Consider the following 20,989-nt stretch of genomic DNA (forward strand, 5'->3'; position numbering starts at 1 on the left):
TGGATAGAGCATCAGCTTGGCATAAGACATTCCAGGTTCGATTCCTGGTCAGAGCACACAAGAGAAGTGACCATCTGCTTCTCTCCTCCTCCCTCCCCCCTTCTCTCCTTCCCCTCCTGTAGCCAATGGCTCAGTTGGATCAAGGATCAGTCTGGGCACTGAGGATAGTTCATTGGAGCATGTCAGCCTCAGGTGCTAAAAATAGCTCAGTTGATTCAAGCATCAGCCACAGATGGGGATTGCTGGGTGGGTGCTGATAAGGGCACATGCAGGAATCTGTCTATCTTCCCTCCTCCTACTTAAAAAATGTGTTAAAGCTAGTTTTGTGTCCCAACATATGGTCTCTCCTTGAGAATGTTTCATATGCACTAAAGAATAATGTATAATCTGGTGTTCTGGGAGGAAAGACTCTGTAAATGTCAATTTTGTCCATTTCGTCTAATGTGTTATTTAAGGCTGATTTTTAAAGTTGATTTTCTATTTGGATGATCTATCCATAGCTGTCAATGGAGTAGTTAGATCCCTACTATGATTATATTTTTGCCTATTTTTCTCTTTAATTTTGTTAGTAGTTGTTTATATACTTTAGTGCTTCATGATTGGGTGCATATGTATTTGAAGTGTTATCTCTTTTTGCTATAGTGTGCCCTTTAACATTATAAAATGCCCAATTTTGTCTCTTGTTTCCTTTTTTTTGTTTTTTTTTTGTTTTTTTTTGTTTTTTTTTTCATTTTTCTGAAGCTGGAAACGGGGAGAGACAGTCAGACAGACTCCCGCATGCGCCCGACCGGGATCCACCCGGCACGCCCACCAGGGGCGACGCTCTGCCCACCAGGGGGCGATGCTCTGCCCATCCTGGGCGTCGCCATGTTGCGACCAGAGCCATTCCAGTGCCTGAGGCAGAGGCCACAGAGCCATCCCCAGCGCCCGGGCCATCTTTGCTCCAATGGAGCCTTGGCTGCGGGAGGGGAAGAGAGAGACAGAGAGGAAAGCGCGGCGGAGGGGTGGAGAAGCAAATGGGCGCTTCTCCTGTGTGCCCTGGCCGGGAATCGAACCCGGGTCCTCCGCACGCTAGGCCGACGCTCTTGTTTCCTTTTTTATCTTGAAATCTATTTTGTCAGATATTAAGTATGGCTACACCTGCTTTTCTCTGGATGCCATTTGCTTGGAAAATCATTTTATATCCTTTCACTATGAGTCTATCTTTGCAGCTGAAATATGCCTCCTGAAGGCAGCATATGATTGCATTTTGTTTTTGGTTTCAATCTGCTACTCCATGCCTTTTTATTACAGAGTTCAGTGCATTTACATTTAGGGTGATTGTAGCTGCATGAGGATTTCTTGTTGCTATTTTATTTTTGTTTTCTATTATCTCTATATCTTAATTGTTTTTGTTTCTGTTTTTTTTTTTTTTTTACTTTGGTGGTGGTACTCTCATTTTTCCTCTTTTTTTAAGTTTTATGTCTCAGTTTTGGGTATTTTTGTGTGGTTACTATTAGGTTTGTGCAAAAGAAAGTTTTATATATATAGTAGTCCTTTTCCTTCTGAATACATCTTATCTCCTTTTTCCTTTGCAAATTCAGACCTCTACCTTTACCATTTTTCTTTTTTTGTTTTCATGAATTATACCTATTCATGCTCTACATTTCTGAATTACAATAGCTATTGACAGCTGCTTTCTCTCTCTTTTTAAATGTATTTACCTTCCTTAACCTTTAAGTGATATTTAAGTGTATAGTACCTATTCTGTAAAAGGATTTTAATATCTTGCTTCTGAAAAATAATATGGACTACTTCATGACTTTTTGTGTCATTCTTGCATGGGGGTCAGGGTGATCTTCTCTGTGTCATTCTAGTTTTAGGATATGTGCTACTAAAGAAAGCACAGAACATTTTTAGTTAACTCTTTCAGTTTCTGCCAAGCAAACCTTGCTTGTCTCCTTCCTACTAATAGAAAGTAATATATCAATGTCTGCATTTAACTGCCTCTGTTTTGCTTTATTTAATCTCTCTTTAAAGAAAGGCTGCTTTATTTTTAAAATGAGTTGGTCTGCCATATATTTTTCCCCCCTCAATTCCCATTTTTCTTTTTATATCTGTGCCTAATTTAGGTGTCAAGATTCACAAGCCCTTTGCACCTTTGCATACCTATATGCTCAAAGGTAACCTTCCTCTGATCTAGTAGAGATTGAGGGTGAGGTAGGTAAGTGTTTATCATATCTCCCATCCTAATTGGTCACTTTGTGTTATTTCTCAGCTGATCCTCACTATCCCCAATTTAGTTGGGGCTTACTGCTGGTTATTTTCAAGAATTTTTGGACCTAGTGTAAGGTATTTTTCCATGCCGAGAAAGAAGGAAGGGGGCCGGAGCCATGAAGTGTGGAATAATAAAAGGCTTTATTGAATACAGAGCGCGCATCCCGCCCAACGAGGTTCCCTGGCCCCGAGGAAAGATGGAGGCCAGGGAAGTCGCAAGTGGTGACCCATGTGGGAGATATTTGAAGGGTCCCTAGGGTGGTCAAGTTCATATGACGTGAAATCTCACTGGCTGGCAGGCGGTTGCTGTTTTCCAAATGGTTCCTGGGAAGTTTCTATTGGCGCGCTTGGTTGTGGTGGTCCTAGCCAAAGTTCGTGGGTTTGGGCTACCCACGTGACCTTCCTCATTATCCACCAACCTTACATTCTGACCTTTTGTGTTAAATAGAATAGGGGTGCCGTTTATTCCTCTGGTTACTTCCTGCTGATTAGGGGCGTTGTGGGGAGGGGGAGATCAGAAGGTGGTGGCTTTGAGAGGTGTCAAGAGAAACATCTGTTTGTTCATAACTGGAAAAACTTTGCAGATGTGGTCCTGTAAGGATTTAAAAAAAGAGGAGTAATAGGGAGATTTGTAGGGTCCAGCCTTTTGGTGAGCTGGAGATGGATGGAGTCCAGTGGTTCTGACTGCCAGTGGTCCTGTATAGAGGCAAGCTTGAGGCAAAACTGCATGTCAGGAGTGGCATAAAAAGGGGAAAGGAAGGGGTCCCATCCATTCCCATAACCGAGACCTGTGAGGAAATTAAGAGGTCCAGAGTGTGATGGCAAAACAGAGAAGGTAGCCCCCGTGTCCACAAGAAATGAGATGGACTTACCCACTCGTTGCAGCATACCCTGGGTTCTCCGAGTCCAGGCCATGTCCTAGGAGTTTGAGCGATGCAACCACCTGGCTGGATTGGCCTCCCATTTGGGCGGCTTGTCCTCCATGTAGAGGCGCTGAGGAAAAGCCTGTTGCCCAAAGGGGCAATTGCTCCGCCAGTGACCAGGCTGATTGCAGTCAGGGCAGGGCTCTGTGGGCAGCTGTGGGCAGGGGCCCTGCCAGGATCAATGACCCTGCTTGCCATTCTTAAAGCAAGCTCCTGGTGGGGATTTTCTTTGCAGCCTGGACTTGGGTTGGGCACCTCCTGTGCCTTGTCTCTGTTGCTCTGCGGGCCTCATGGCTGCCACAGAGCCTGGGTTTGGAGCGTTACCTTCTGCTGCATGTGGGCCTGGCGAACAGCCTTGGCCTGTTTCTAGTAGTTGGGACCATTAAAAACTTTAAATGCCATATTCACAGGTCCCAGATAGGGGTTTGGGGGTTAAGAATAAGAGGAGGGGGCTCGTAGGGAGCCAGGCACCCAGATCCGGCAGGAAACGTTGGAGCTAGAGGCAAGACAGGGCCAGAACTTCCTGGAAGAAAATTGGGGTTGGGCCTTGGGGTCCTGCCAACCAGCGTAAAAGCCAATAGTAGGTGGAGAATGGCCTGACGGAGGAGAGACTTAAGAACACAGTGGAGAAGGGAGGGGCCCCTGGCCAGCAGGGGAGGAGAAAGAGAGACTGGTAGTGGTGAATAAGAAACAGGTTTTTGCAAAGGTAGGAGAGGGGGCTCTTAGAGGGAAGAGACCCAAGCATAAAAGAGGCCTGCAGAGGGACCAGAGAGAAGTCCCGAGAGAGGGGTGCCCCCAGGGGTCAGGCAGGAGAGAGAGAGTTAGGAGTCCGCGGAGAAGTAAAGATCAGGAGGAGGTTTTAGGTGAGGTTTCTCTGGCCAAAAAAAGGCCCGTGTGGTGGAACAGGCGGCACAGAGGTTAAGGACAGGTGTGCAAATAATTAGAAGCCGTGAATGTAAGAGATCTCCAATCAGTTCCCAGCTTTTTTAGCGATAGTTAAATTGGTGAGGGTGTTAAAACCAAAAGCCCCTTCAGGAGGCTAATTCAGTGGGTTCTGTGGCCTGGCCACAGTGGAGAAGAAGAACAGTTTCTTCTTCTTTAGGGAGGGAGATTCCTGTGCCCTCACAGCTGCCCTCAGTCCTTGGAGTGATCAGATTTGAGTATCAGCATCCCTAAACTCAAGCTCTGGCTACAGACGGATAAGGTAAAGTGGATGTGCTCGGAATGTCGCCACGAGCACACACTCACTCAGAACGGAAAAGACTTCCCTGATGTAGCTACGGTTTCCAGACAGGAAGTCTCGGCAGAAAGAACTCAAGTGTGGCTGGAGGGAGGGGACTTACTGCACCGTGCGCCAAAGTGGGTGGGAGGTCGGAGATCCTGGTTCTTTCTCGTAGGGGAAGGGAAGAGGAGCGGTCCTTGTGGACTTCAACTCCTCCCAGGTTTTGGCACCAAAATGTAAGGTATTTTTCCCCACCGAGAAAGAAGGAAGAGGGCCGGAGCCATGAAATGTGGAATAATAAAAGGCTTTATTGGGTACAGAGCACGCATCCCACCTGACGAGGTTCCCAGGCCCCGAGGAAAGATGGAGGCCAGGGAAGTCACAAGTGATGACCCACGTGGGAGATATTTAAAAGGTCCCTAGGGTGGTTGAGTTAATATGATGTGGTGAAATCTCACTGGCTGGCAGACGGTCACTGTTTAGCTAAGGGTTCCTGGGAAGTTTCTTTCGGCGGGCTTGGTTGTGGGAGGTCCTAGCCAAAGTTTGTGGGTCTGGGCTACCTACGTGACCTTCCTCATTATCCACCAACCTTACACCTAGTCTTCTTGATAGAATGCTATTCAGTCTGCATTTGTGGCATCAGAAGTGTAAATATCCAGAAGATCCACCATTCTCCAGGATCCCATCACACAAAGCTTTAGGAGTTTCTTTGAGATCTTGCAACAACACCAAATTGGTTTTCCAGATCTGGACCTCCTGTGTTCCACAAATTTAGTGAATGTTCTCTCATGTTTCTTCTAGCCCTCCCCCATTTTTAGAGAGAGAGAGACAGAGAATGAGACAGGGAGACAGACAGACAGGAAGGAAGAGAGATGAGAAGCAACAACTCATAATTGCAGCATAAAAGTTCATTGATTGTTTTCTCATGCATGCCTTGATGGCAGGGGGGGGGAGGGAGGGCAGGGGCAGGTGTCCAGCTGAGCCAGTTACCTCTTGCTCAATCCAGTGACCTTGGGCTCAAGCCAACAACCTTGGGGTCATGTCTATAATCCCACGCTCAAGCCAGCAATCCCACACTCAAGCCAGAGAAGCCTACACTCAAGCCGGAGGAGCCCATGCTCAAGCCAGTGACCTTGGTATGTATTCTAACCTGGGTCCTCAGCAGCCCATGTCAACACTCAATCCACTGCCTGGTCAGGCTCTTCTAGTTCTTGTTTTTAAATCTTTGATCCATTTTGAATTAAGATAAGGATCCAACTTAATATTTTTGCATATGGATACTCAATTTTTCTAACATTATTAGCTAAAAAGACTATCTTTTCTTCATTGAATGGTTTTGGCACCCTTGTGGTAAATCATTTGACCTTGCAAAGGTTAATTTCTGTGCTCTCTTCCTCATTGGCCTATGCACCTATCTTTATACTGGTACTGCATTTCTTTGACTACCATTTTAGTATGTGTTTTAATCAGGAAGTAGGAGACCTCTGCCACTGTTCTTTTTCAAGATGTTTTGGTTATTTGGGATCCCTTGAGATTACATATGAATTTTAGAGTAGATTTTTCTGTTTCTGCAAAAAAAAGAAAAAAGAAAAGTCATTGTGATTTTGATAAAGATTATCACTTTGGATAATATTGACGTTTAACAATATTAAGTCTACCAGTCCTGTAACATGGGATTTTTCCATGTGTGTGTGTTTTAATTTCTTTCAGTGATGTTTTGTAGTTTCAGTTTACAACTCTCTTACCTCCCTGGCTAAGGTTGCTCCCAAGTAAGTATTTTATTCTTTTTGATGCTATTGCAAGTGGAATTTTTTTTAATTGCCTTTCCAGGTTGTTTGTTTTTGGTATAAAAAGAAGCACAACTGATTTTTGTGTTTCGACTTTGTATCCGCCTGAATTTGTTTATTAGTTCTAACAGTGGTTTTTGTGGAATCTTTCAGTACTATGCTGAACCAAGTGTTGAAAATAGGCTTCCTTGTCTTGACATGAGGGGATTCTTGAAGGAGTTTGTTTGGGGAGGTAAAAATTCTCTCTCCCACCAATAACACTACACTGCTACCTCCTACTTACCACAGGTGTTAGACCACTTGAAGATCTATTCCCCTACTGCCCAGAAGTATAGTTCCCCAAATTTGAGTTATTTATACTGGAATAATGTCCCAACCAGTGGATGTCTTTGGAAGGATACTTAATAGTAACCCATGACACTAAAAACCTTAGAGTTCTTACCAACCACTCCGAACACCATGCATTCCAAAGAGATCACTGGATGGTTTTTCTACCAGTGAGTTGCAGTCTTGCTTTTTTTTATCTTTCTTATTGTTAAGCAAATAATTATTAAAACAAATATCTTCCAAAGACAAAATTAATTCTTTGAAACAGTTTAAACTACACAACATAAACTCAAGTGCCTAGGGCCAAACAGAAATAAATGAACTAGAATGTTAAGAAAAATAGGAAATGGTAAAGATAATAGATAGGGTTTTACAGCCATAAGTGAATAAGAGTCCAGGGTTGCCAAGTCTTCCACCTTTTCTAGAGAGGTTTATCAAGATTTTTATGTAAATTTTCTGGATTTTTACAGAGTTAAGACTTAACATGATAGCCAATTTAAAATTATTGGTCTAAAAGAAAAAGAGAAACATATTTTCTTGACTAACCCATAAGTTGCAAGACTGCTTCTTTCACCAATGAGTTAGTTCTTTACATTACAGGAAATAGGGTAGCTTTTTAGAAAAGAATATTTCCACAGAAGGATTTGGGAGATGGGAAATTAGAAAGAGCCTCATTGCAGAGACTTCTCTGACCTGGATAAAGTTCTGAAATTACCACTTACAAAAATATTTATATTTCTTGCAAGGGTATTTTTTATCATTATTTAAAATATGTTGTTTCTAAGTAAGTAAATGTTTTAAATATATAATGCATTGTTTTGAAACTTGTTTGCTGGGTTGAGATTTTTAAAACGTATTGCCTTATTCTCTTATCTTTATGTTTTAAATATAGAGCTTTTGAAGAGAAACGAAAAGAACAAGAAGAAAGAGAATACCAAATTAGAGAACAAATACTTCAGCAGAGAAAACAGAAATTTGAAGAAATCACTGAAAAATTCCAGCGTGCCCATATTCCTCTTTCACAGAGGAGGAGAGCAGGTATCTTAATTTCTAGAACAACATGAGAACAAAAATGAAAGTTATAATCACATTTGATGTGAGTAGACAATAAAATAATAAATTAAGAAACAAAGGAGAGGCCCTGGCTGGTTGGCTCAGTGGTAGAGCGTCGGCCTGGCGTGCGGAAGTCCCAGGTTCGATTCCCGGCCAGGGAACACAGGAGAGGCGCCCATCTGCTTCTCTACCCCTCCCCCTCTCCTTCCTCTCTGTCTCTCTCTTCCCCTCCTGCAGCCAAGGCTCCATTGGAGCAAAAGGTGGCCCGGGCACTGGGGATGGCTCCTTGGCCTCTGCCCCAGGCGCTAGAGTGGCTCTGGTTGCAACAGAGCGATGCCCCGGTTGGGCAGAGCATCATCCCCTGGTGGGCATGCCGGGTGGATCCCGGTCGGGCGCATGTGGGAGTCTGTCTGACTGCCTGTCTCCCCATTTCCAGCTTCAGAAAAATACAAAAAAAAAAAAAAAAAAAAAGAAACAAAGGAGAAATTAGAAATTCAAACTAAAAAGACTAGTATACCTTTTTAAGTAATTAGACTTTAACCAAAAAATAAATAAATAAATTCAATTTAATTTAGGTTTAGTTTGGAGAATAATTTGTTGGCTCTATTAGTAAATTTTGAATTTTCACAAGTTTTATTCTACTTCATACTGGCTTACAATGTTTTGTATTTTTAAATTTGATTTAATAAATAGCTTCATAAAAAGAAAATTTAACATTTAGGTTCAGTATATAGTGTTACATTTATTCTGGCATTTATTCATATTTTGCTTCAAATTCATATTTGAAAGACATGGAAAATAAAAAGAAAGTCTACAGAGTGATATAATCTAACAATCAAAGACCTAGAACCAATTAAGAATTTAAATATGATTATGGTTGATATTTTGGTATCCATCTACATTTTTTATACCTTAAATAGTAACACAGAATTAACAAAAAAAACCATCAAAACTTCAAAAAGAGGCCCTGGCCGGTTGGCTCAGTGATAGAGTATCAACCTGGTGTGTGGATGTCCTGGGTTCAATTCCCTGGCAGGGCACACAGGAGAAGCGACCATCTGCCTCTCCACCTCTCCTCTTCTCCCTTCCCTTTATCTCTCTCTTTCCATCCCACAGCCAAGGCTGCACTGGAGCAAGTTGGCCCCAGTGCTGAGGATGGCACCATGGCCTCGCCTCAGGTGCTACAATGGCTCTGGTTGCAGCGGAGCAACGGTCTCAGATTGCACAAAGCATCACCTCTTAGTGGGCTTGCCGGGTAGATTCTGACTGGGTGTATGCGAGAGTCTTTCTGCCTTTCCGCTCCTCACTTAAGAAAAATTTTTAAAAAACAAAAACTCAAAAATAAAAGGGACAGGCAGCACCTTTATGTTTTCATACAAACATGTTTTATATTATGCTGTACTTAGCCCTGGACTAAGTGAAGATACAGAGAAATCTATTTGTACTCTACCATTAAAGATCTCACAGATTATTTTAGAGTTGAAACTATTATAAACAATGTCAATAAATGTAGTGACAGTTGCTATAGTAGCAAAACGTATAAAATACTGTGAGAACACAGACGGACAAATACTAAACCTATACAGGAATATCAAGGACATCATCCCTGGAAAAATAACAATTTCAATTTTGAAGAATGAGCATTTTTCCAGTCAAAGAGAACATAAAAAAACTTCTCAAACAGAAAGATTAGTTTTTGCAAATAAATTGTATATTAAGTATATCTAAAGCACAGGATGAAGAAAAAGAAAAGTAGATTTGAGGCTAGAAAAGTTAATTGGAACCTATTCTCGAGGAGCATTGTATGCCATGCTAGGAATTTCACCTTTACCCAAAATGCAATCAACTGCAAGTTTTTTAACTGGAACACAAGCCATTATTGTGTCAGTAAGAGAAAGTACTGTCAATAAAGGCAGCTAGTAATACTACGAAAAATAGTAATAACATGATAGGGGTTTATTTTTCTCTTGTATAATGTGAAATCTTGAGGTAGGCAGTCAAAGCTGTTTTGAGGATTATGCAGTGTCACTGGTAACATAGACTCCTCTGTCTCTCAGATCAGCCATCCTTAGTATGTGGTTTATATCTTTACCCTCATGGTCATGTGGTACCTGCTGGAGCTCCAGCCATCATGTCAGTATAGTAGACAAGGAAGAAGGAAGAACAACAGAGGATAACAGCCTCAGAGCTGTCTTTCAACTGTTTGTATCTATCTGTTAATATCTATTTGGTGACTCCATCTGCAAGGAAGACTGAAAAAAAAGTTTATATGGTTATATTGCCACCCCTAACAATATAGTCTCTTACCAAGGAAGAATGAAAAAATGGATATTAGGTAGGAAACTATGGGTCTCTAATATAATTAGATTTATTTGTCAGAAAAATAATTACAGTTAGTTACCACATGGACTATGGATTGAAATAGAGACATTCCAAAGTAGGTGAAGTAGTAGGAGATTATTTTAGTTTCGAAGGCAAGAGACGTTAAACTGCTCAATTAAAGCACTTCACTGGATTTGATAATATGAGGTAATATATTCAGGAAATAAAATCAATGGGATTTGGTTTTAATTGATGGAGAGCAGTTGAAGAAAGGCCAAAACAGTGCACTTAGTACAAAGCCTCACCCATTTTAGCACTCAGTAAATACTTTTTGAGTTGATTCTTTATTTTGGTAGGTGATAACAATATTAATCAAGTTTACCAATAAAGAAGAATTGAGTTAGAGGTGTGAAAGATTATCCATTAAGTGTTTAAGTGCATTGAATTTGAGCCTCCCATGACTCATCCAAATGCAGCAATCAAATCAGTAACTAGAAATATAGGTCTGAAATTTAAGTAAAAGATATGGGATAGAAATGTATATGATTAGACATATAGTTGATAAATGAAGCCATAGGGAAGATAAATTAAATGACAGAGCATAGACCAAAGACTGAGGATAGGGCCTTAAATAAAACACTTATGCATACTAGTTTTTACTATAGGTAGAGCAAGAAAAACTAAAAATGGATTTTGAAAAGTACTTGTCAAGAAAGCAGATGGGAGTCAAAAGCAAAGAAAAGAAAATAGTGTATAAAAAATAAAAATTGAAGGTAATTTTAAGAAAGAGGATGTGGCCTGACCTGTGGTAGTGCGGTGGATAAAGCGTCGACCTGGAACGCTGAGGTCACTGGTTCGGAACCCTGGGCTTCCCTGGTCAATGCACATATGGGAGTTGATGCTTCCTGCTCCTCTCCCTTTCTCTCTCTCTCTCTCTCTCTCTCTCTCTCTCTCTCTCTCTCTCATTCTCTCCTCTCTAAAATGAATATATACAAAAAAGAAAGAGGATGTGGTCATTTGTGTTCAATACTTCAGAGAAATAGTAACCACTCAGGAATATAATTTGCCCCAAAAAGGGTGCTATCAAAGAGTGTAGGTACAAAAAAATCAAGAGTTTTAGCAAAAACAAATGACAAACATATCCATACAATGGAATATTATGCAACTAAAAACAATAATAATAATGGGAAAAGTCTCTATGGACTGATAAGAAACTATTTCCAGCAGAGACAGATTTACCATAAAACTAAGATTTAAGTTTCAGGATCCCTTACTGACATGGCCCCTAAATCTAATTTTACATTAGTAATTTTGCATTATGCTTTCTTAATGAGGGCCCCCCAATTGTATAAATCTTATACTTTCATAAAATCTGGATCTGTTCCAGATTTGCAGGATATATTAAGTGTAAAATAAAGATCCAGATCAGTATACATAATATTCTGCTATATGTGTGAGAAAAGGGAAAAAATTACGATATACAGTCATCCCTCACCAAATCACGGTTCACTTTTTGCAGTCTCACTGTATCACAGATTTATACAATTAGATTGTATATATCTAATTTTGTATCACGGATTTTTCACTATATTGCAGGATTTTGCAGTATATAGGTATTTTTATATGTTATTTTAATTATTTTTGCAGTAAAATAAGCATTTTCTAGCCTAAAAAATAGAAAACAATATAAGAAATATTAATTAGAACATATTAAAAGAATATTAAATCAAAATAAAATATGTAGCATATAGCAGATGAATAGACTAAGACTCTCACATATGGAAAACACATAGGAAGTGTTTATAAGAGTGTAGGAAGGGTTAATAACAGTGTGGAAAGGTTTATAAAAGTGTGGGGAGGGTTTATAAAGCCTTAAAATAAATGTAAGGTTGCTACTTCGTGGATTTTCACCTATCACAGGTGGTTCTGGAACCTAACCCCCAGGATAGGCGAGGGACAAATGTATATTTATATTTGCTTATATTTGCATAAAGAAACAGTGAAAGAATATATGAATGGCCAATAAGAGCAAGACTGCCAAATGCACATCATACATATGCTTTGATTTCTGACTAGGAAAATATTACCTATACAAAATGTTAAATTAATAATTTAAGAAAATTCAGTGCTATTAATGAAGACCAAGAACAAAGCTATGTAACCTGACCAGGCAGTGGCACAGTGGATAGAACATTGGACTGGGACACTGAGGACCCAGGTTTGAATCTCCAAGGTTGCCAGCTTCAGTGTGGGCTCATCCAGCTTGAGCATAGGGTCACTGGCTTGAGCATGGGATCATAGACATGACCCCATGGTGTCTGGCTTGAAGCCCAAAGTCGCTGGCTTGAGTTCAAGGCCGCTGGTTTGACTACAGGGTCACTTTCCACTGGAGCCCCTCTCCCACCCCCCACCCCCGCCCCCATCAAGGCACATAATGAGAAAGCAATCAATGAACAACTAAGGTGCCACAACAAAGAATTGATGCTTCTCATCTCTCTCCCTTCCTCTCTGTCTGTCCCTCTCTCTGCCTTGCTCTCACTAAAAGTAAAAAGAGAACAAAGCTATGTAAGACAAATATATGTCTATTAGTTTAGTTTAGTCTCAAATTAGGAGAGTTATACTAAAGGTTCACCATGTATTCAAGGTAGCTAACTCTTTATCCAGATTGGAAAATTGTTGGAGTAAGAATGTTAGAGTAAAAGAATGAGGAAGATTGGAGGTAGTGGATTAAATGAAATAATAAAGCTGTAATACACAGTAAGTACTCAAAAATGTAGACTTATTATTGTCAGTGAATGAGAGATAGTTACTGGGAGGTCATAAAATAACAGCAAGAAGTAGTACTAGTGGTTTCAAATTGACCTAAGTTAGTTTTTATGTTCTCTTTGATAGACAAGTAGTAGAAGCAAATCTCAGACTATAATCTAGTATGATAAGACATTCATTAGTAAAGCAAATATACAACAATTCAAACTTGTTCACTATGCTCAAGAAAGTCCCAGTTCTCTGTCCTTTTAGGTTCTCTAACTGCACCTTAAATGAAAGGTCTACTCAGGCAAACACAACCACGTTCCAGAGACAGAATTCTGTGCCTTCTTGCATTGGACAATCAGAAATGTTTCCATATTAATGGCTGGACACCAGACTGGTTATAGTTCAAACTCAGATGCCATTCATAAGCATAGAAGAGTACAAACCTCCCTAGATTCTAAGTCTTTGTTTATGCAAGGGTTTGGAGTGATAAAAATAGGCTTAGACAAATCCACTTGTTTTGAATACTTTTAATTTCAATAAAGAAAGCCCATATTTAATATTCATCAGTCTACTCAACAGGCTATAATTTTCACTAATAACAACTCATTATGGACATTGAGTATGCTAATTAGAAAACAGTCAAAGTCTATTGTTTGATAGTATCTGCCTCAGTAGTGTTGGTCCTTTCTAATTAGACTATCCAGCAAAGCATTCCATAATAGTGTATTGCTCACTAGTACATTATGCTATTACCCCTTGAGCAGGGAAATGGACTATCTCTGGAGTTCAAGTTTGAACTAATCCATACATAATAATATACTTGTTTTGCTCAATCATTGTAGGTTAAGCGAACATTGTAATAGGGGAAAAGTCTGATGACATGGGTTTTTAAAGGAAAAAAGAGGAAAGACAGTTTGGAGGCATCATGTCTTGAATTATAACTAGTATGTAATCAGAAAAAAATCATATCTCCACTTAAGAGGGCTTTAGGAGATACAATATCCTTACGAGGCAGCTGTGTTTCAACTCAAACAAGAAGATGAATTAGACGTACAAAGTAGTATGTGGATGAATGTCCATATAATGTATGAGAAGTCACTGCCTTCTGTATGCCCCCATTTGCAAAATGGAGATTCCAATAACATCTGCCACATAGGCCATGGTAAGTATTAAATTAGATAATATACTTGATATATATTTATACAAAGTGGTTAGAAATAATGTCTGTAACAGTAAGTGCTCAATACATGTTAGTTGGTGCTGTCATAGCTTCCCCTTTTCATTATAGAATATAAATTTTGTCAGAAATTGATGGAACTCTGAGATGAAATATAATGAATTTTGCATGCCAGAACAGAGTCTGGACATTTTTCAAAGTTTTTTTTTTTTCAGATAAATATTCTTAAAATTGGTGATGTGAATTTTGAGGTAACAATGTCTCTTTGGGGATTAGATGTCTAAATTTAAACTATTTAGACTATTCTAAACATTATTTTTACAAAGGTTTTTTTGGGGTTTTTTTTTTTTTTTTTTTGTATTTTTGTATTTTTCTGAAGCTGGAAACGGGGAGAGACAGTCAGACAGACTCCTGCATGCGCCCCACCAGGATCCACCCGGCACGCCCACCAGGGGCTACGCTCTGCCCACCAGGGGGCGACACTCCGCCCCTCTGGGGCGTCACTCTGCTGCGACCAGAGCCACTCCAGCGCCTGGGGTAGAGGCCAAGGAGCCATCCCCAGCGCCCGGGCCATCCTTGCTCCAATGGAGCCTCGGCTGCAGGAGGGGAAGAGAGAGACAGAGAGGAAGGAGGGGGGAGGGGTGGAGAAGCAGATGGGGGCTTCTCCTGTGTGCCCTGGCCGGGAATCGAACCCGGGACCCCTGCACGCCAGGCCGACGCTCCACCACCGAGCCAGCCAGCCAGGGCCTACAAAGGTTTTAAAGCAATACTTTATCCTTGACCAATTAAATCTTATGTAAAGAGATCATTGAAGATGAAGTAATACAATACTATTTGATCTTTCTTTCGTATTCCCTTAGTTTTTCAACAACCCGTGCCTCCATTAGAAGAAGCCCTCAAACAAATTCAAGATTTCAACTTAAAATCGAAAGTAAAGTTTCTCTCTTCCCACAGACCAACAATAAACTGGAGGCAAGTAATTTATGATTATTATGTGTAATTATTAATATATAATAATTAAATGGCTTTCTAGTTGCTGAGTTTGTAGGCCTTTTCATCAGTTACTCCTCACTCCTGTTTTAGTTACTATTTTATTTTCTCAGATTAAATTAAGGTAGAGTGGAATGTAAATTGCTTCAAGAATGAGGCAAATTTTCCCTTTGTTGTCTATGGTATTATAGTGCTGCTTATATTGAATAATTTTCTATGGAAACTGTCATCAAAATCATTTTAAAATATTGATACTGGTTATTCCTCTTTACTGAGGTAAAAAAAAGTGTTGAATTGTGATGATATAATTCTAAGAGTAACTCTAAGGTAGAAATGGGTTTTTTCTCACTGAAAATCTTCTCTTGGTGTCTTGAAGAAGCAATAGTTTCTCCTGCTTCTCTCCAGGTTAACTTAAATGAGTCATCTAGAAGCAATAGGGTGGACCAACCAACTACAGAGTACCCTCTGACATTCTGTATTTTCCATTTATCACAAATGTTTGTTGAAGCTAGTACATGCATAGCACTAGATCCAGCATTGTAAAGGGGATATGGAGAAGTATAACATTGTAAAATACAATCCCCATATATAATCTCACAGAGAAGTGAAATAATGCTTCAAAAGTATAGAATATTACCAAACAAATAATGATAAGAAAAGTTAATATTTATTTATATAAAAACAGCTACAATTCAGATATAAATTATGTTCATATTTTACCTGTACATAATGTTATTTATTAATGTACTTCCAGATTTAGAATACCTCTGGCCAATAGTTCCCTTTATCAGAGCTAAAAACAATTAAATTCATCCTCTCAGTCTTCATTATAGTTCAGTAAACAACTCATGAAATAGAAGGAGACTCTTCAGAAAAGCTTTGAAGAAAATAGGAGTTAATCATGAAAAAAGTGGGTAGATGGCATTCCAGACAGAAAGATGACCATGTACAAAGGCCAAGAGTAATCGAAGGACAGATATTTTCTAAGAGTGAGAGTAAGAGAAAGATCACTGATACAAGTGAACACTTTTCAGAAGGTATAAATTTTACCTAAAACTTAAGAGATGAGGGGTATAGTCATCAGAGACAGACACTGAGAACTCTAGACAGAGGAAGTAGATAATGTTTCAAAAGGAATGAAGGGCCCTGGCCAGATAGCTCAGTTGTTTAATGTCATACCTATACACCAAGGTTATGGGTTTGATCCCCAGTCAGAGCACATAATATAACTCAACCAATGAATGCATGAATAAGTGGAACAACAATCAGTGCTTCTCTCTTTCTAAAATCAATAAATAAATTTGAAACATTTTTTACAAAGAAATAAAAAGCATGAAAAGACATATTGTGTTCACGTAGCTTAAAGTAGTTCTATTTGGCTAGCATGTACTGTGAGACAGTAGGTTGGTTAGAAAGGAAGACCGGAGTTAAATCATAAATAGCCTTATTACAGAGATTGTCCTAAAATAATTACTGAAAGATTTGAAGCAAGCATACAACACTTATATTTTTAGAAATATTGCCAGGATGAGAAAGAGCAGGATAAGACTAAAGGTGGGGAAAATTAGATAAAGTGGTACTGTGCTTAATGAAAATGATGATTCCTTGAGAGCTATTAGGAAGTTGAACCAACATGACTTGGTAACTGTTTAAGAACTGCAGGTGATTGAGAAGAGTCAGATGACTCTGCAAATTGAGTATGGTTAATTAATGGGTAGTGAAACCATTTATCAAAATATGTACTATTGGGGAAGAAGATGTTTAAGAGAGGGAGTAACTGGAAGGATAGCAAGTTATGAGTTTGAGACACTTATGAAGATATTCCGGGGCCAGTTGCTCATGGTAGAAATTTGGACCATAAATACAGAAATGGTAGTTGTCAATGAATGCATTAAACAAAAGTCATGGTTCAATCTCCACTAGTGGTAATCTTTGGTTCAGCTAAACAGTCAAACTCCCATGGCTACAATAAGCCATTTTCGGTTTTAGAGGGCAGATAATACCTCCTGTCAATGAGGAGGAGGAATTTCACAGCAGGCCATGGAATTTCACGGCAGGCCACAAAGCAGTCTTTACTATGCTATTCTCACAAGGGACAGCTCAGCTATAAGGGAAAGAGATCACAATGGGTGGGCATGTAGCCACTCTGTTCTAGAAATTCTATGTTCTAAGCAAAACCAATATTTCTTTTTAATGGCTCTGTATGAATAGCTTCCAGGTCCATGTAAGAGACATGTCCAGCCACTTTTAAGAATTACCACACTCAGGGAAACCCAAAGCTATAGCTTCCTACAAGATTATCTATGGTTTGGCCCTGGCCAGTTGGCTCAGCGGTAGAGCGTCGGCCTGGCGTGCGGGGGACCTGGGTTCGATTCCCGGCCAGGGCACATAGGAGAAGCGCCCATTTGCTTCTCCACCCCCCCCCCTCCTTCCTCTCTGTCTCTCTCTTCCCCTCCCGCAGCCAAGGCTCCATTGGAGCAAAGATGGCCCAGGCGCTGGGGATGGCTCCTTGGCCTCTGCCCCAGGCGCTAGAGTGGCTCTGATCGCGGCAGAGCAACGCCCCGGAGGGGCAGAGCATCGCCCCCTGGTGGGCAGAGCGTCTCCCCTGGTGGGCGTGCCGGGTCGATCCCAGTCGGGTGCATGCGGGAATCTGTCTGACTGTCTCTCCCCGTTTCCAGCTTCAGATAAATAAAGTTAAAAAAAAAAAAAAAAAAAGATTATCTATGGTTTATAGATAATGCTTTCCGTCAGATGCATTTTACCAATGAAGGGTAATTTTGAACGTAATTAATGTGCCTTGTAATACAGTTCAAATCCTACTCATAATCCAGGGGAACAGATTAGAAAATTAACCCAAAATCACCTGGGTCCATAGAGAAGATTGTGTTAACTCTTCACTCTCTTACAGCATTAGATAAAATCACACAGGCAGTATAAATACAATTACTCAGAGAATATGTATGAATAGATAAGCAAAGAAGAGGGTCACATATCTCTCAAAAATTATAGCATATAAGGGAGAAGCAAAGAAAGAGGAGTCAAGAAAGACCCTGAGAAGAAATAACCAGAGAAGAGGGGAATAATCAGGAAAGCATGATGATCTGGAAGCCAAGGGAATTAAAGTCAGTAAAGAGTCAAGAGTGTTTACCTCTGCAATTATTAGATTAATTAGTTAATCATTAGCAAAATCAGTACATTGAAGTGGTAGAGGTGGAAGCCAGATTTCGGTGTGTTAAGGAACAAATAAAAATTTAGGCAGCAAAGGCAATAAACTTCAGAGCACTTATGGAAAAGCTTGTCTGAAAAGAGAAGATGACAAACTGCGGTGTTTTGGGTCCAGAGAGAATTTAGAGTGATAAAAAATTCCAAACCATACAGTGTAGAAGGAATGTGCATTTTTATATACAGTTTTTCATTCATAGGTTTCTTTTTCTGTATATCAGTTATCCTTTGTGTTATCAGGTATTTTTAATTAAAAAACCTCTTTATACTATGAATGAAAGGATAGACTTTTTTGTTTAACAGTATAAAGTTTCTTAAAGTCTTAGAAGAGGTAAAATATCAGAACAACTTTTATTTCCCTGTAAGAAACAAACATGCAGTTATCATTACACCAAATCTGTACTAGGACCATTAAATAACATATATCATCTTTGTTTTATGAGAAATTGTCTTCATTCTAAATTAGAATACATAGTTTTTATATTATTATTGTAATATGCTATTTTATAATATAGTATTATGACTGACTTCATGATATCTATATCTATATATATATACATACACATATAAATATTATATATTTGGAAAACAATAGAAGTATACAATTTATAGAAATAACACTATGGTTTTACTTATTAAAAAGCTGAACTTTTCTTCACAGATAACTCACAATGTTAATGTGTGTGAAAAAGTTTCATAAACTATAAAGTGCTGTACAAATGAGATATTAAAATATTAATGATCAGGTGTACTGTTAATAGAAATATTTATATGTACTATTTGTCACAAATATAAACTGAAAATATTGATGAGCTGTTGTTGCATTAAAAATACATTTTATATGAAATATAAAAATAAATGCCTTGAGGAATAAAGTACAGTCATGTGCCAGTTACCAAACAGGATACATCTGAGATGTGTAGTTAGGCAATTTCATCATTGTACAAACATCATAGAGTGTTCATACACAAACCTAGATAGTATAGCTTACTTCACTCCTAGGCAAGGTATACTGTATTGCTTCTAGGCTACTACAAGCCTGTGCAGATTGTTACAGTACAAAACAACACAAAATTAAGTCAAACACAAGAGAAAATGATGCAGTGAAGTAAACATGACCTTCTGCCAACATAACCTGGCACGCTGTTTTACAGCAAATTTTTTTATAAGTAAAAATAAAGTACACTTTAAATAACAATAAAAAGTATTGTATAATAAACATATAAACAAGGAGATGAGGGAAAATGGTGACGGAGTAGGCAGACATTACAACTCCCACCTCCCAGAACCAAAGTGGATTACAACTTAACTTAAGAACAGTCATCTTGAAAAACCAACTTTGGACTAAACTAAGAGAAATCTATAACCAAATATCACCAAAGAAACCACACTGAGCTGGTAGGAAGGGCGGAGACGCAGAAAGGGCAGCCCACTCCCAGGAGTGAGAGGTGGCCCCTCAAACTCTCAAACTACTGAGTACCCTCTGAAGGGCGGGATGGCCCAGCTGGGCAGTGGCCACAGCACTTGGCCTAAATGGTGGCAGGGGGTGAAGCCCAGCAAGGTGGCCCACGCAACAGCTGCAAGGGGCAAAACCTGGAGAAACCGCCCACGAGGGGCTAAGTTCAGAAAGGCAGCCCACACACCTGTGGGGAGCAGATCCCAGGGAGGCATCTTGTGTGCCCACAGGGGGTGGAGCCCAGCAGCCTGTGTGGCGATGGCAAGGGGCAGAGCTCAGAAAGGTGTCCTGTGTGCCCATGGGAGGTGGAGCTGGAGAGGCAGCCAGCAAGCCCATGGGGGGCAGAGCACAGTGAAGCAAGGAGTCCCCTGTACTTCGGGCAGTCTGAGCTGTGGCCAGCAAGCCTGCATGCCCGGCAGTGCAGGTGCCCAAGTGCCCAAGGAGGTGGCGGCAGTGCAGAGGGGCCGGCGGGAAGACCACACCTTGGGAATAGAGAAGACACACACACTGGCCAAGAGTAGATAAAAGCCAGCCTAGGAGTGCAGCTAAGATTTACCATGGCATCAGAGCCCAGCAGAGGCAGCCACAAATTCTGAATCACCTGTAACTCCAAGAACATTTCTAAGGGCCAGTCATAAGCAGTGACCCCCACTGGTCTGTGCCAGATTCAAGCCAGGGAGGACCAGGACTGGTACGTCCAGCAGCAAGATATGGAGAGCATCATCTCAAGACTTAACAACCCTAGTTAGAGTGGCATCTTAAGGAAAGGCTCCTCACACCTGACCCAGCTAAGGCATAGAAAACACTGACACAGATAGCAAAAAGAGAAGTAACAGCAGACAAGTAGCCCAAAGCGGATTATAAACAACAGCTGAGGCCAGCCCAAGAAGATCTAGAAACAACACAACTGAAAGCTGGAGGCAGACAACAGCAATCCTGTACTCAGCTAACTACACAAACAACAATCCAAAAGAGCAGTCTATACAGACACAAAGTGGGAAGACAGAGAAATGCAATTCAAATGAATCAACAAGCAAAATCCCCAGAAAAAGAACTGAATGAGATAGAAATAACCAAGAAACCGGATGCAGAGTTTAGAATAATGATTGTTAGGATGCTCAAGGATCTTAGAGTAACAATAGATGGACAAAGTGAGTACCTAAACAAAGATAGATGGCATCAAAAAGGAGATTGAAGTCATAAAAAAGAATCAGACAGAAATGACAAACACAATATCAGAAATGAAGACTACACTGGAAGGAATTAAAAGCAAGCTGGATGCAGCAGAGGATTGAATCAGCGATTTAGAGGACAAGATAAGTGAAAGCACGGAAGCAGAACAGCAAAAAGAAAAGAGGATCAAAAAGTCTGAGGAAACTCGAAGAGAAATAAAGAGAAACAACATCCGCATCATAAGGGTTCCTGAAGGAGAAGAGAAAGAACAAGGGATAGAGAACCTAATTGAAGAAGTCATAGGTGAAAACTTCCCTAAATTGATGA

At 40.0% G+C, this 20,989-nt stretch overlaps 1 protein-coding gene and 1 non-coding gene across 2 annotated transcripts in view; one reads left to right on the forward strand and one right to left on the reverse strand.

Moving 5' to 3' along the window:
• CEP126 (centrosomal protein 126) overlaps nucleotides 1-20,989 on the forward strand; it is a 65,387-nt gene that overhangs the window by 7,572 nt on the left and 36,826 nt on the right. Inside the window, exons 3-4 of the mRNA XM_066360107.1 lie at nucleotides 7,408-7,553; nucleotides 14,682-14,793. Coding sequence (XP_066216204.1) covers nucleotides 7,408-7,553; nucleotides 14,682-14,793 — 258 coding nt within the window. The remainder of the gene's footprint in view (nucleotides 1-7,407; nucleotides 7,554-14,681; nucleotides 14,794-20,989) is intronic.
• LOC136390295 (U6 spliceosomal RNA) lies at nucleotides 1,780-1,886 on the reverse strand. The gene has a single exon (XR_010748713.1). It is a non-coding gene; the product is annotated as a U6 spliceosomal RNA (small nuclear RNA).

The sequence above is a fragment of the Saccopteryx leptura genome, chromosome 1 (genome assembly GCF_036850995.1).
Source record: "Saccopteryx leptura isolate mSacLep1 chromosome 1, mSacLep1_pri_phased_curated, whole genome shotgun sequence".
Classification (NCBI taxonomy): Eukaryota; Metazoa; Chordata; class Mammalia; order Chiroptera; family Emballonuridae; genus Saccopteryx; species Saccopteryx leptura.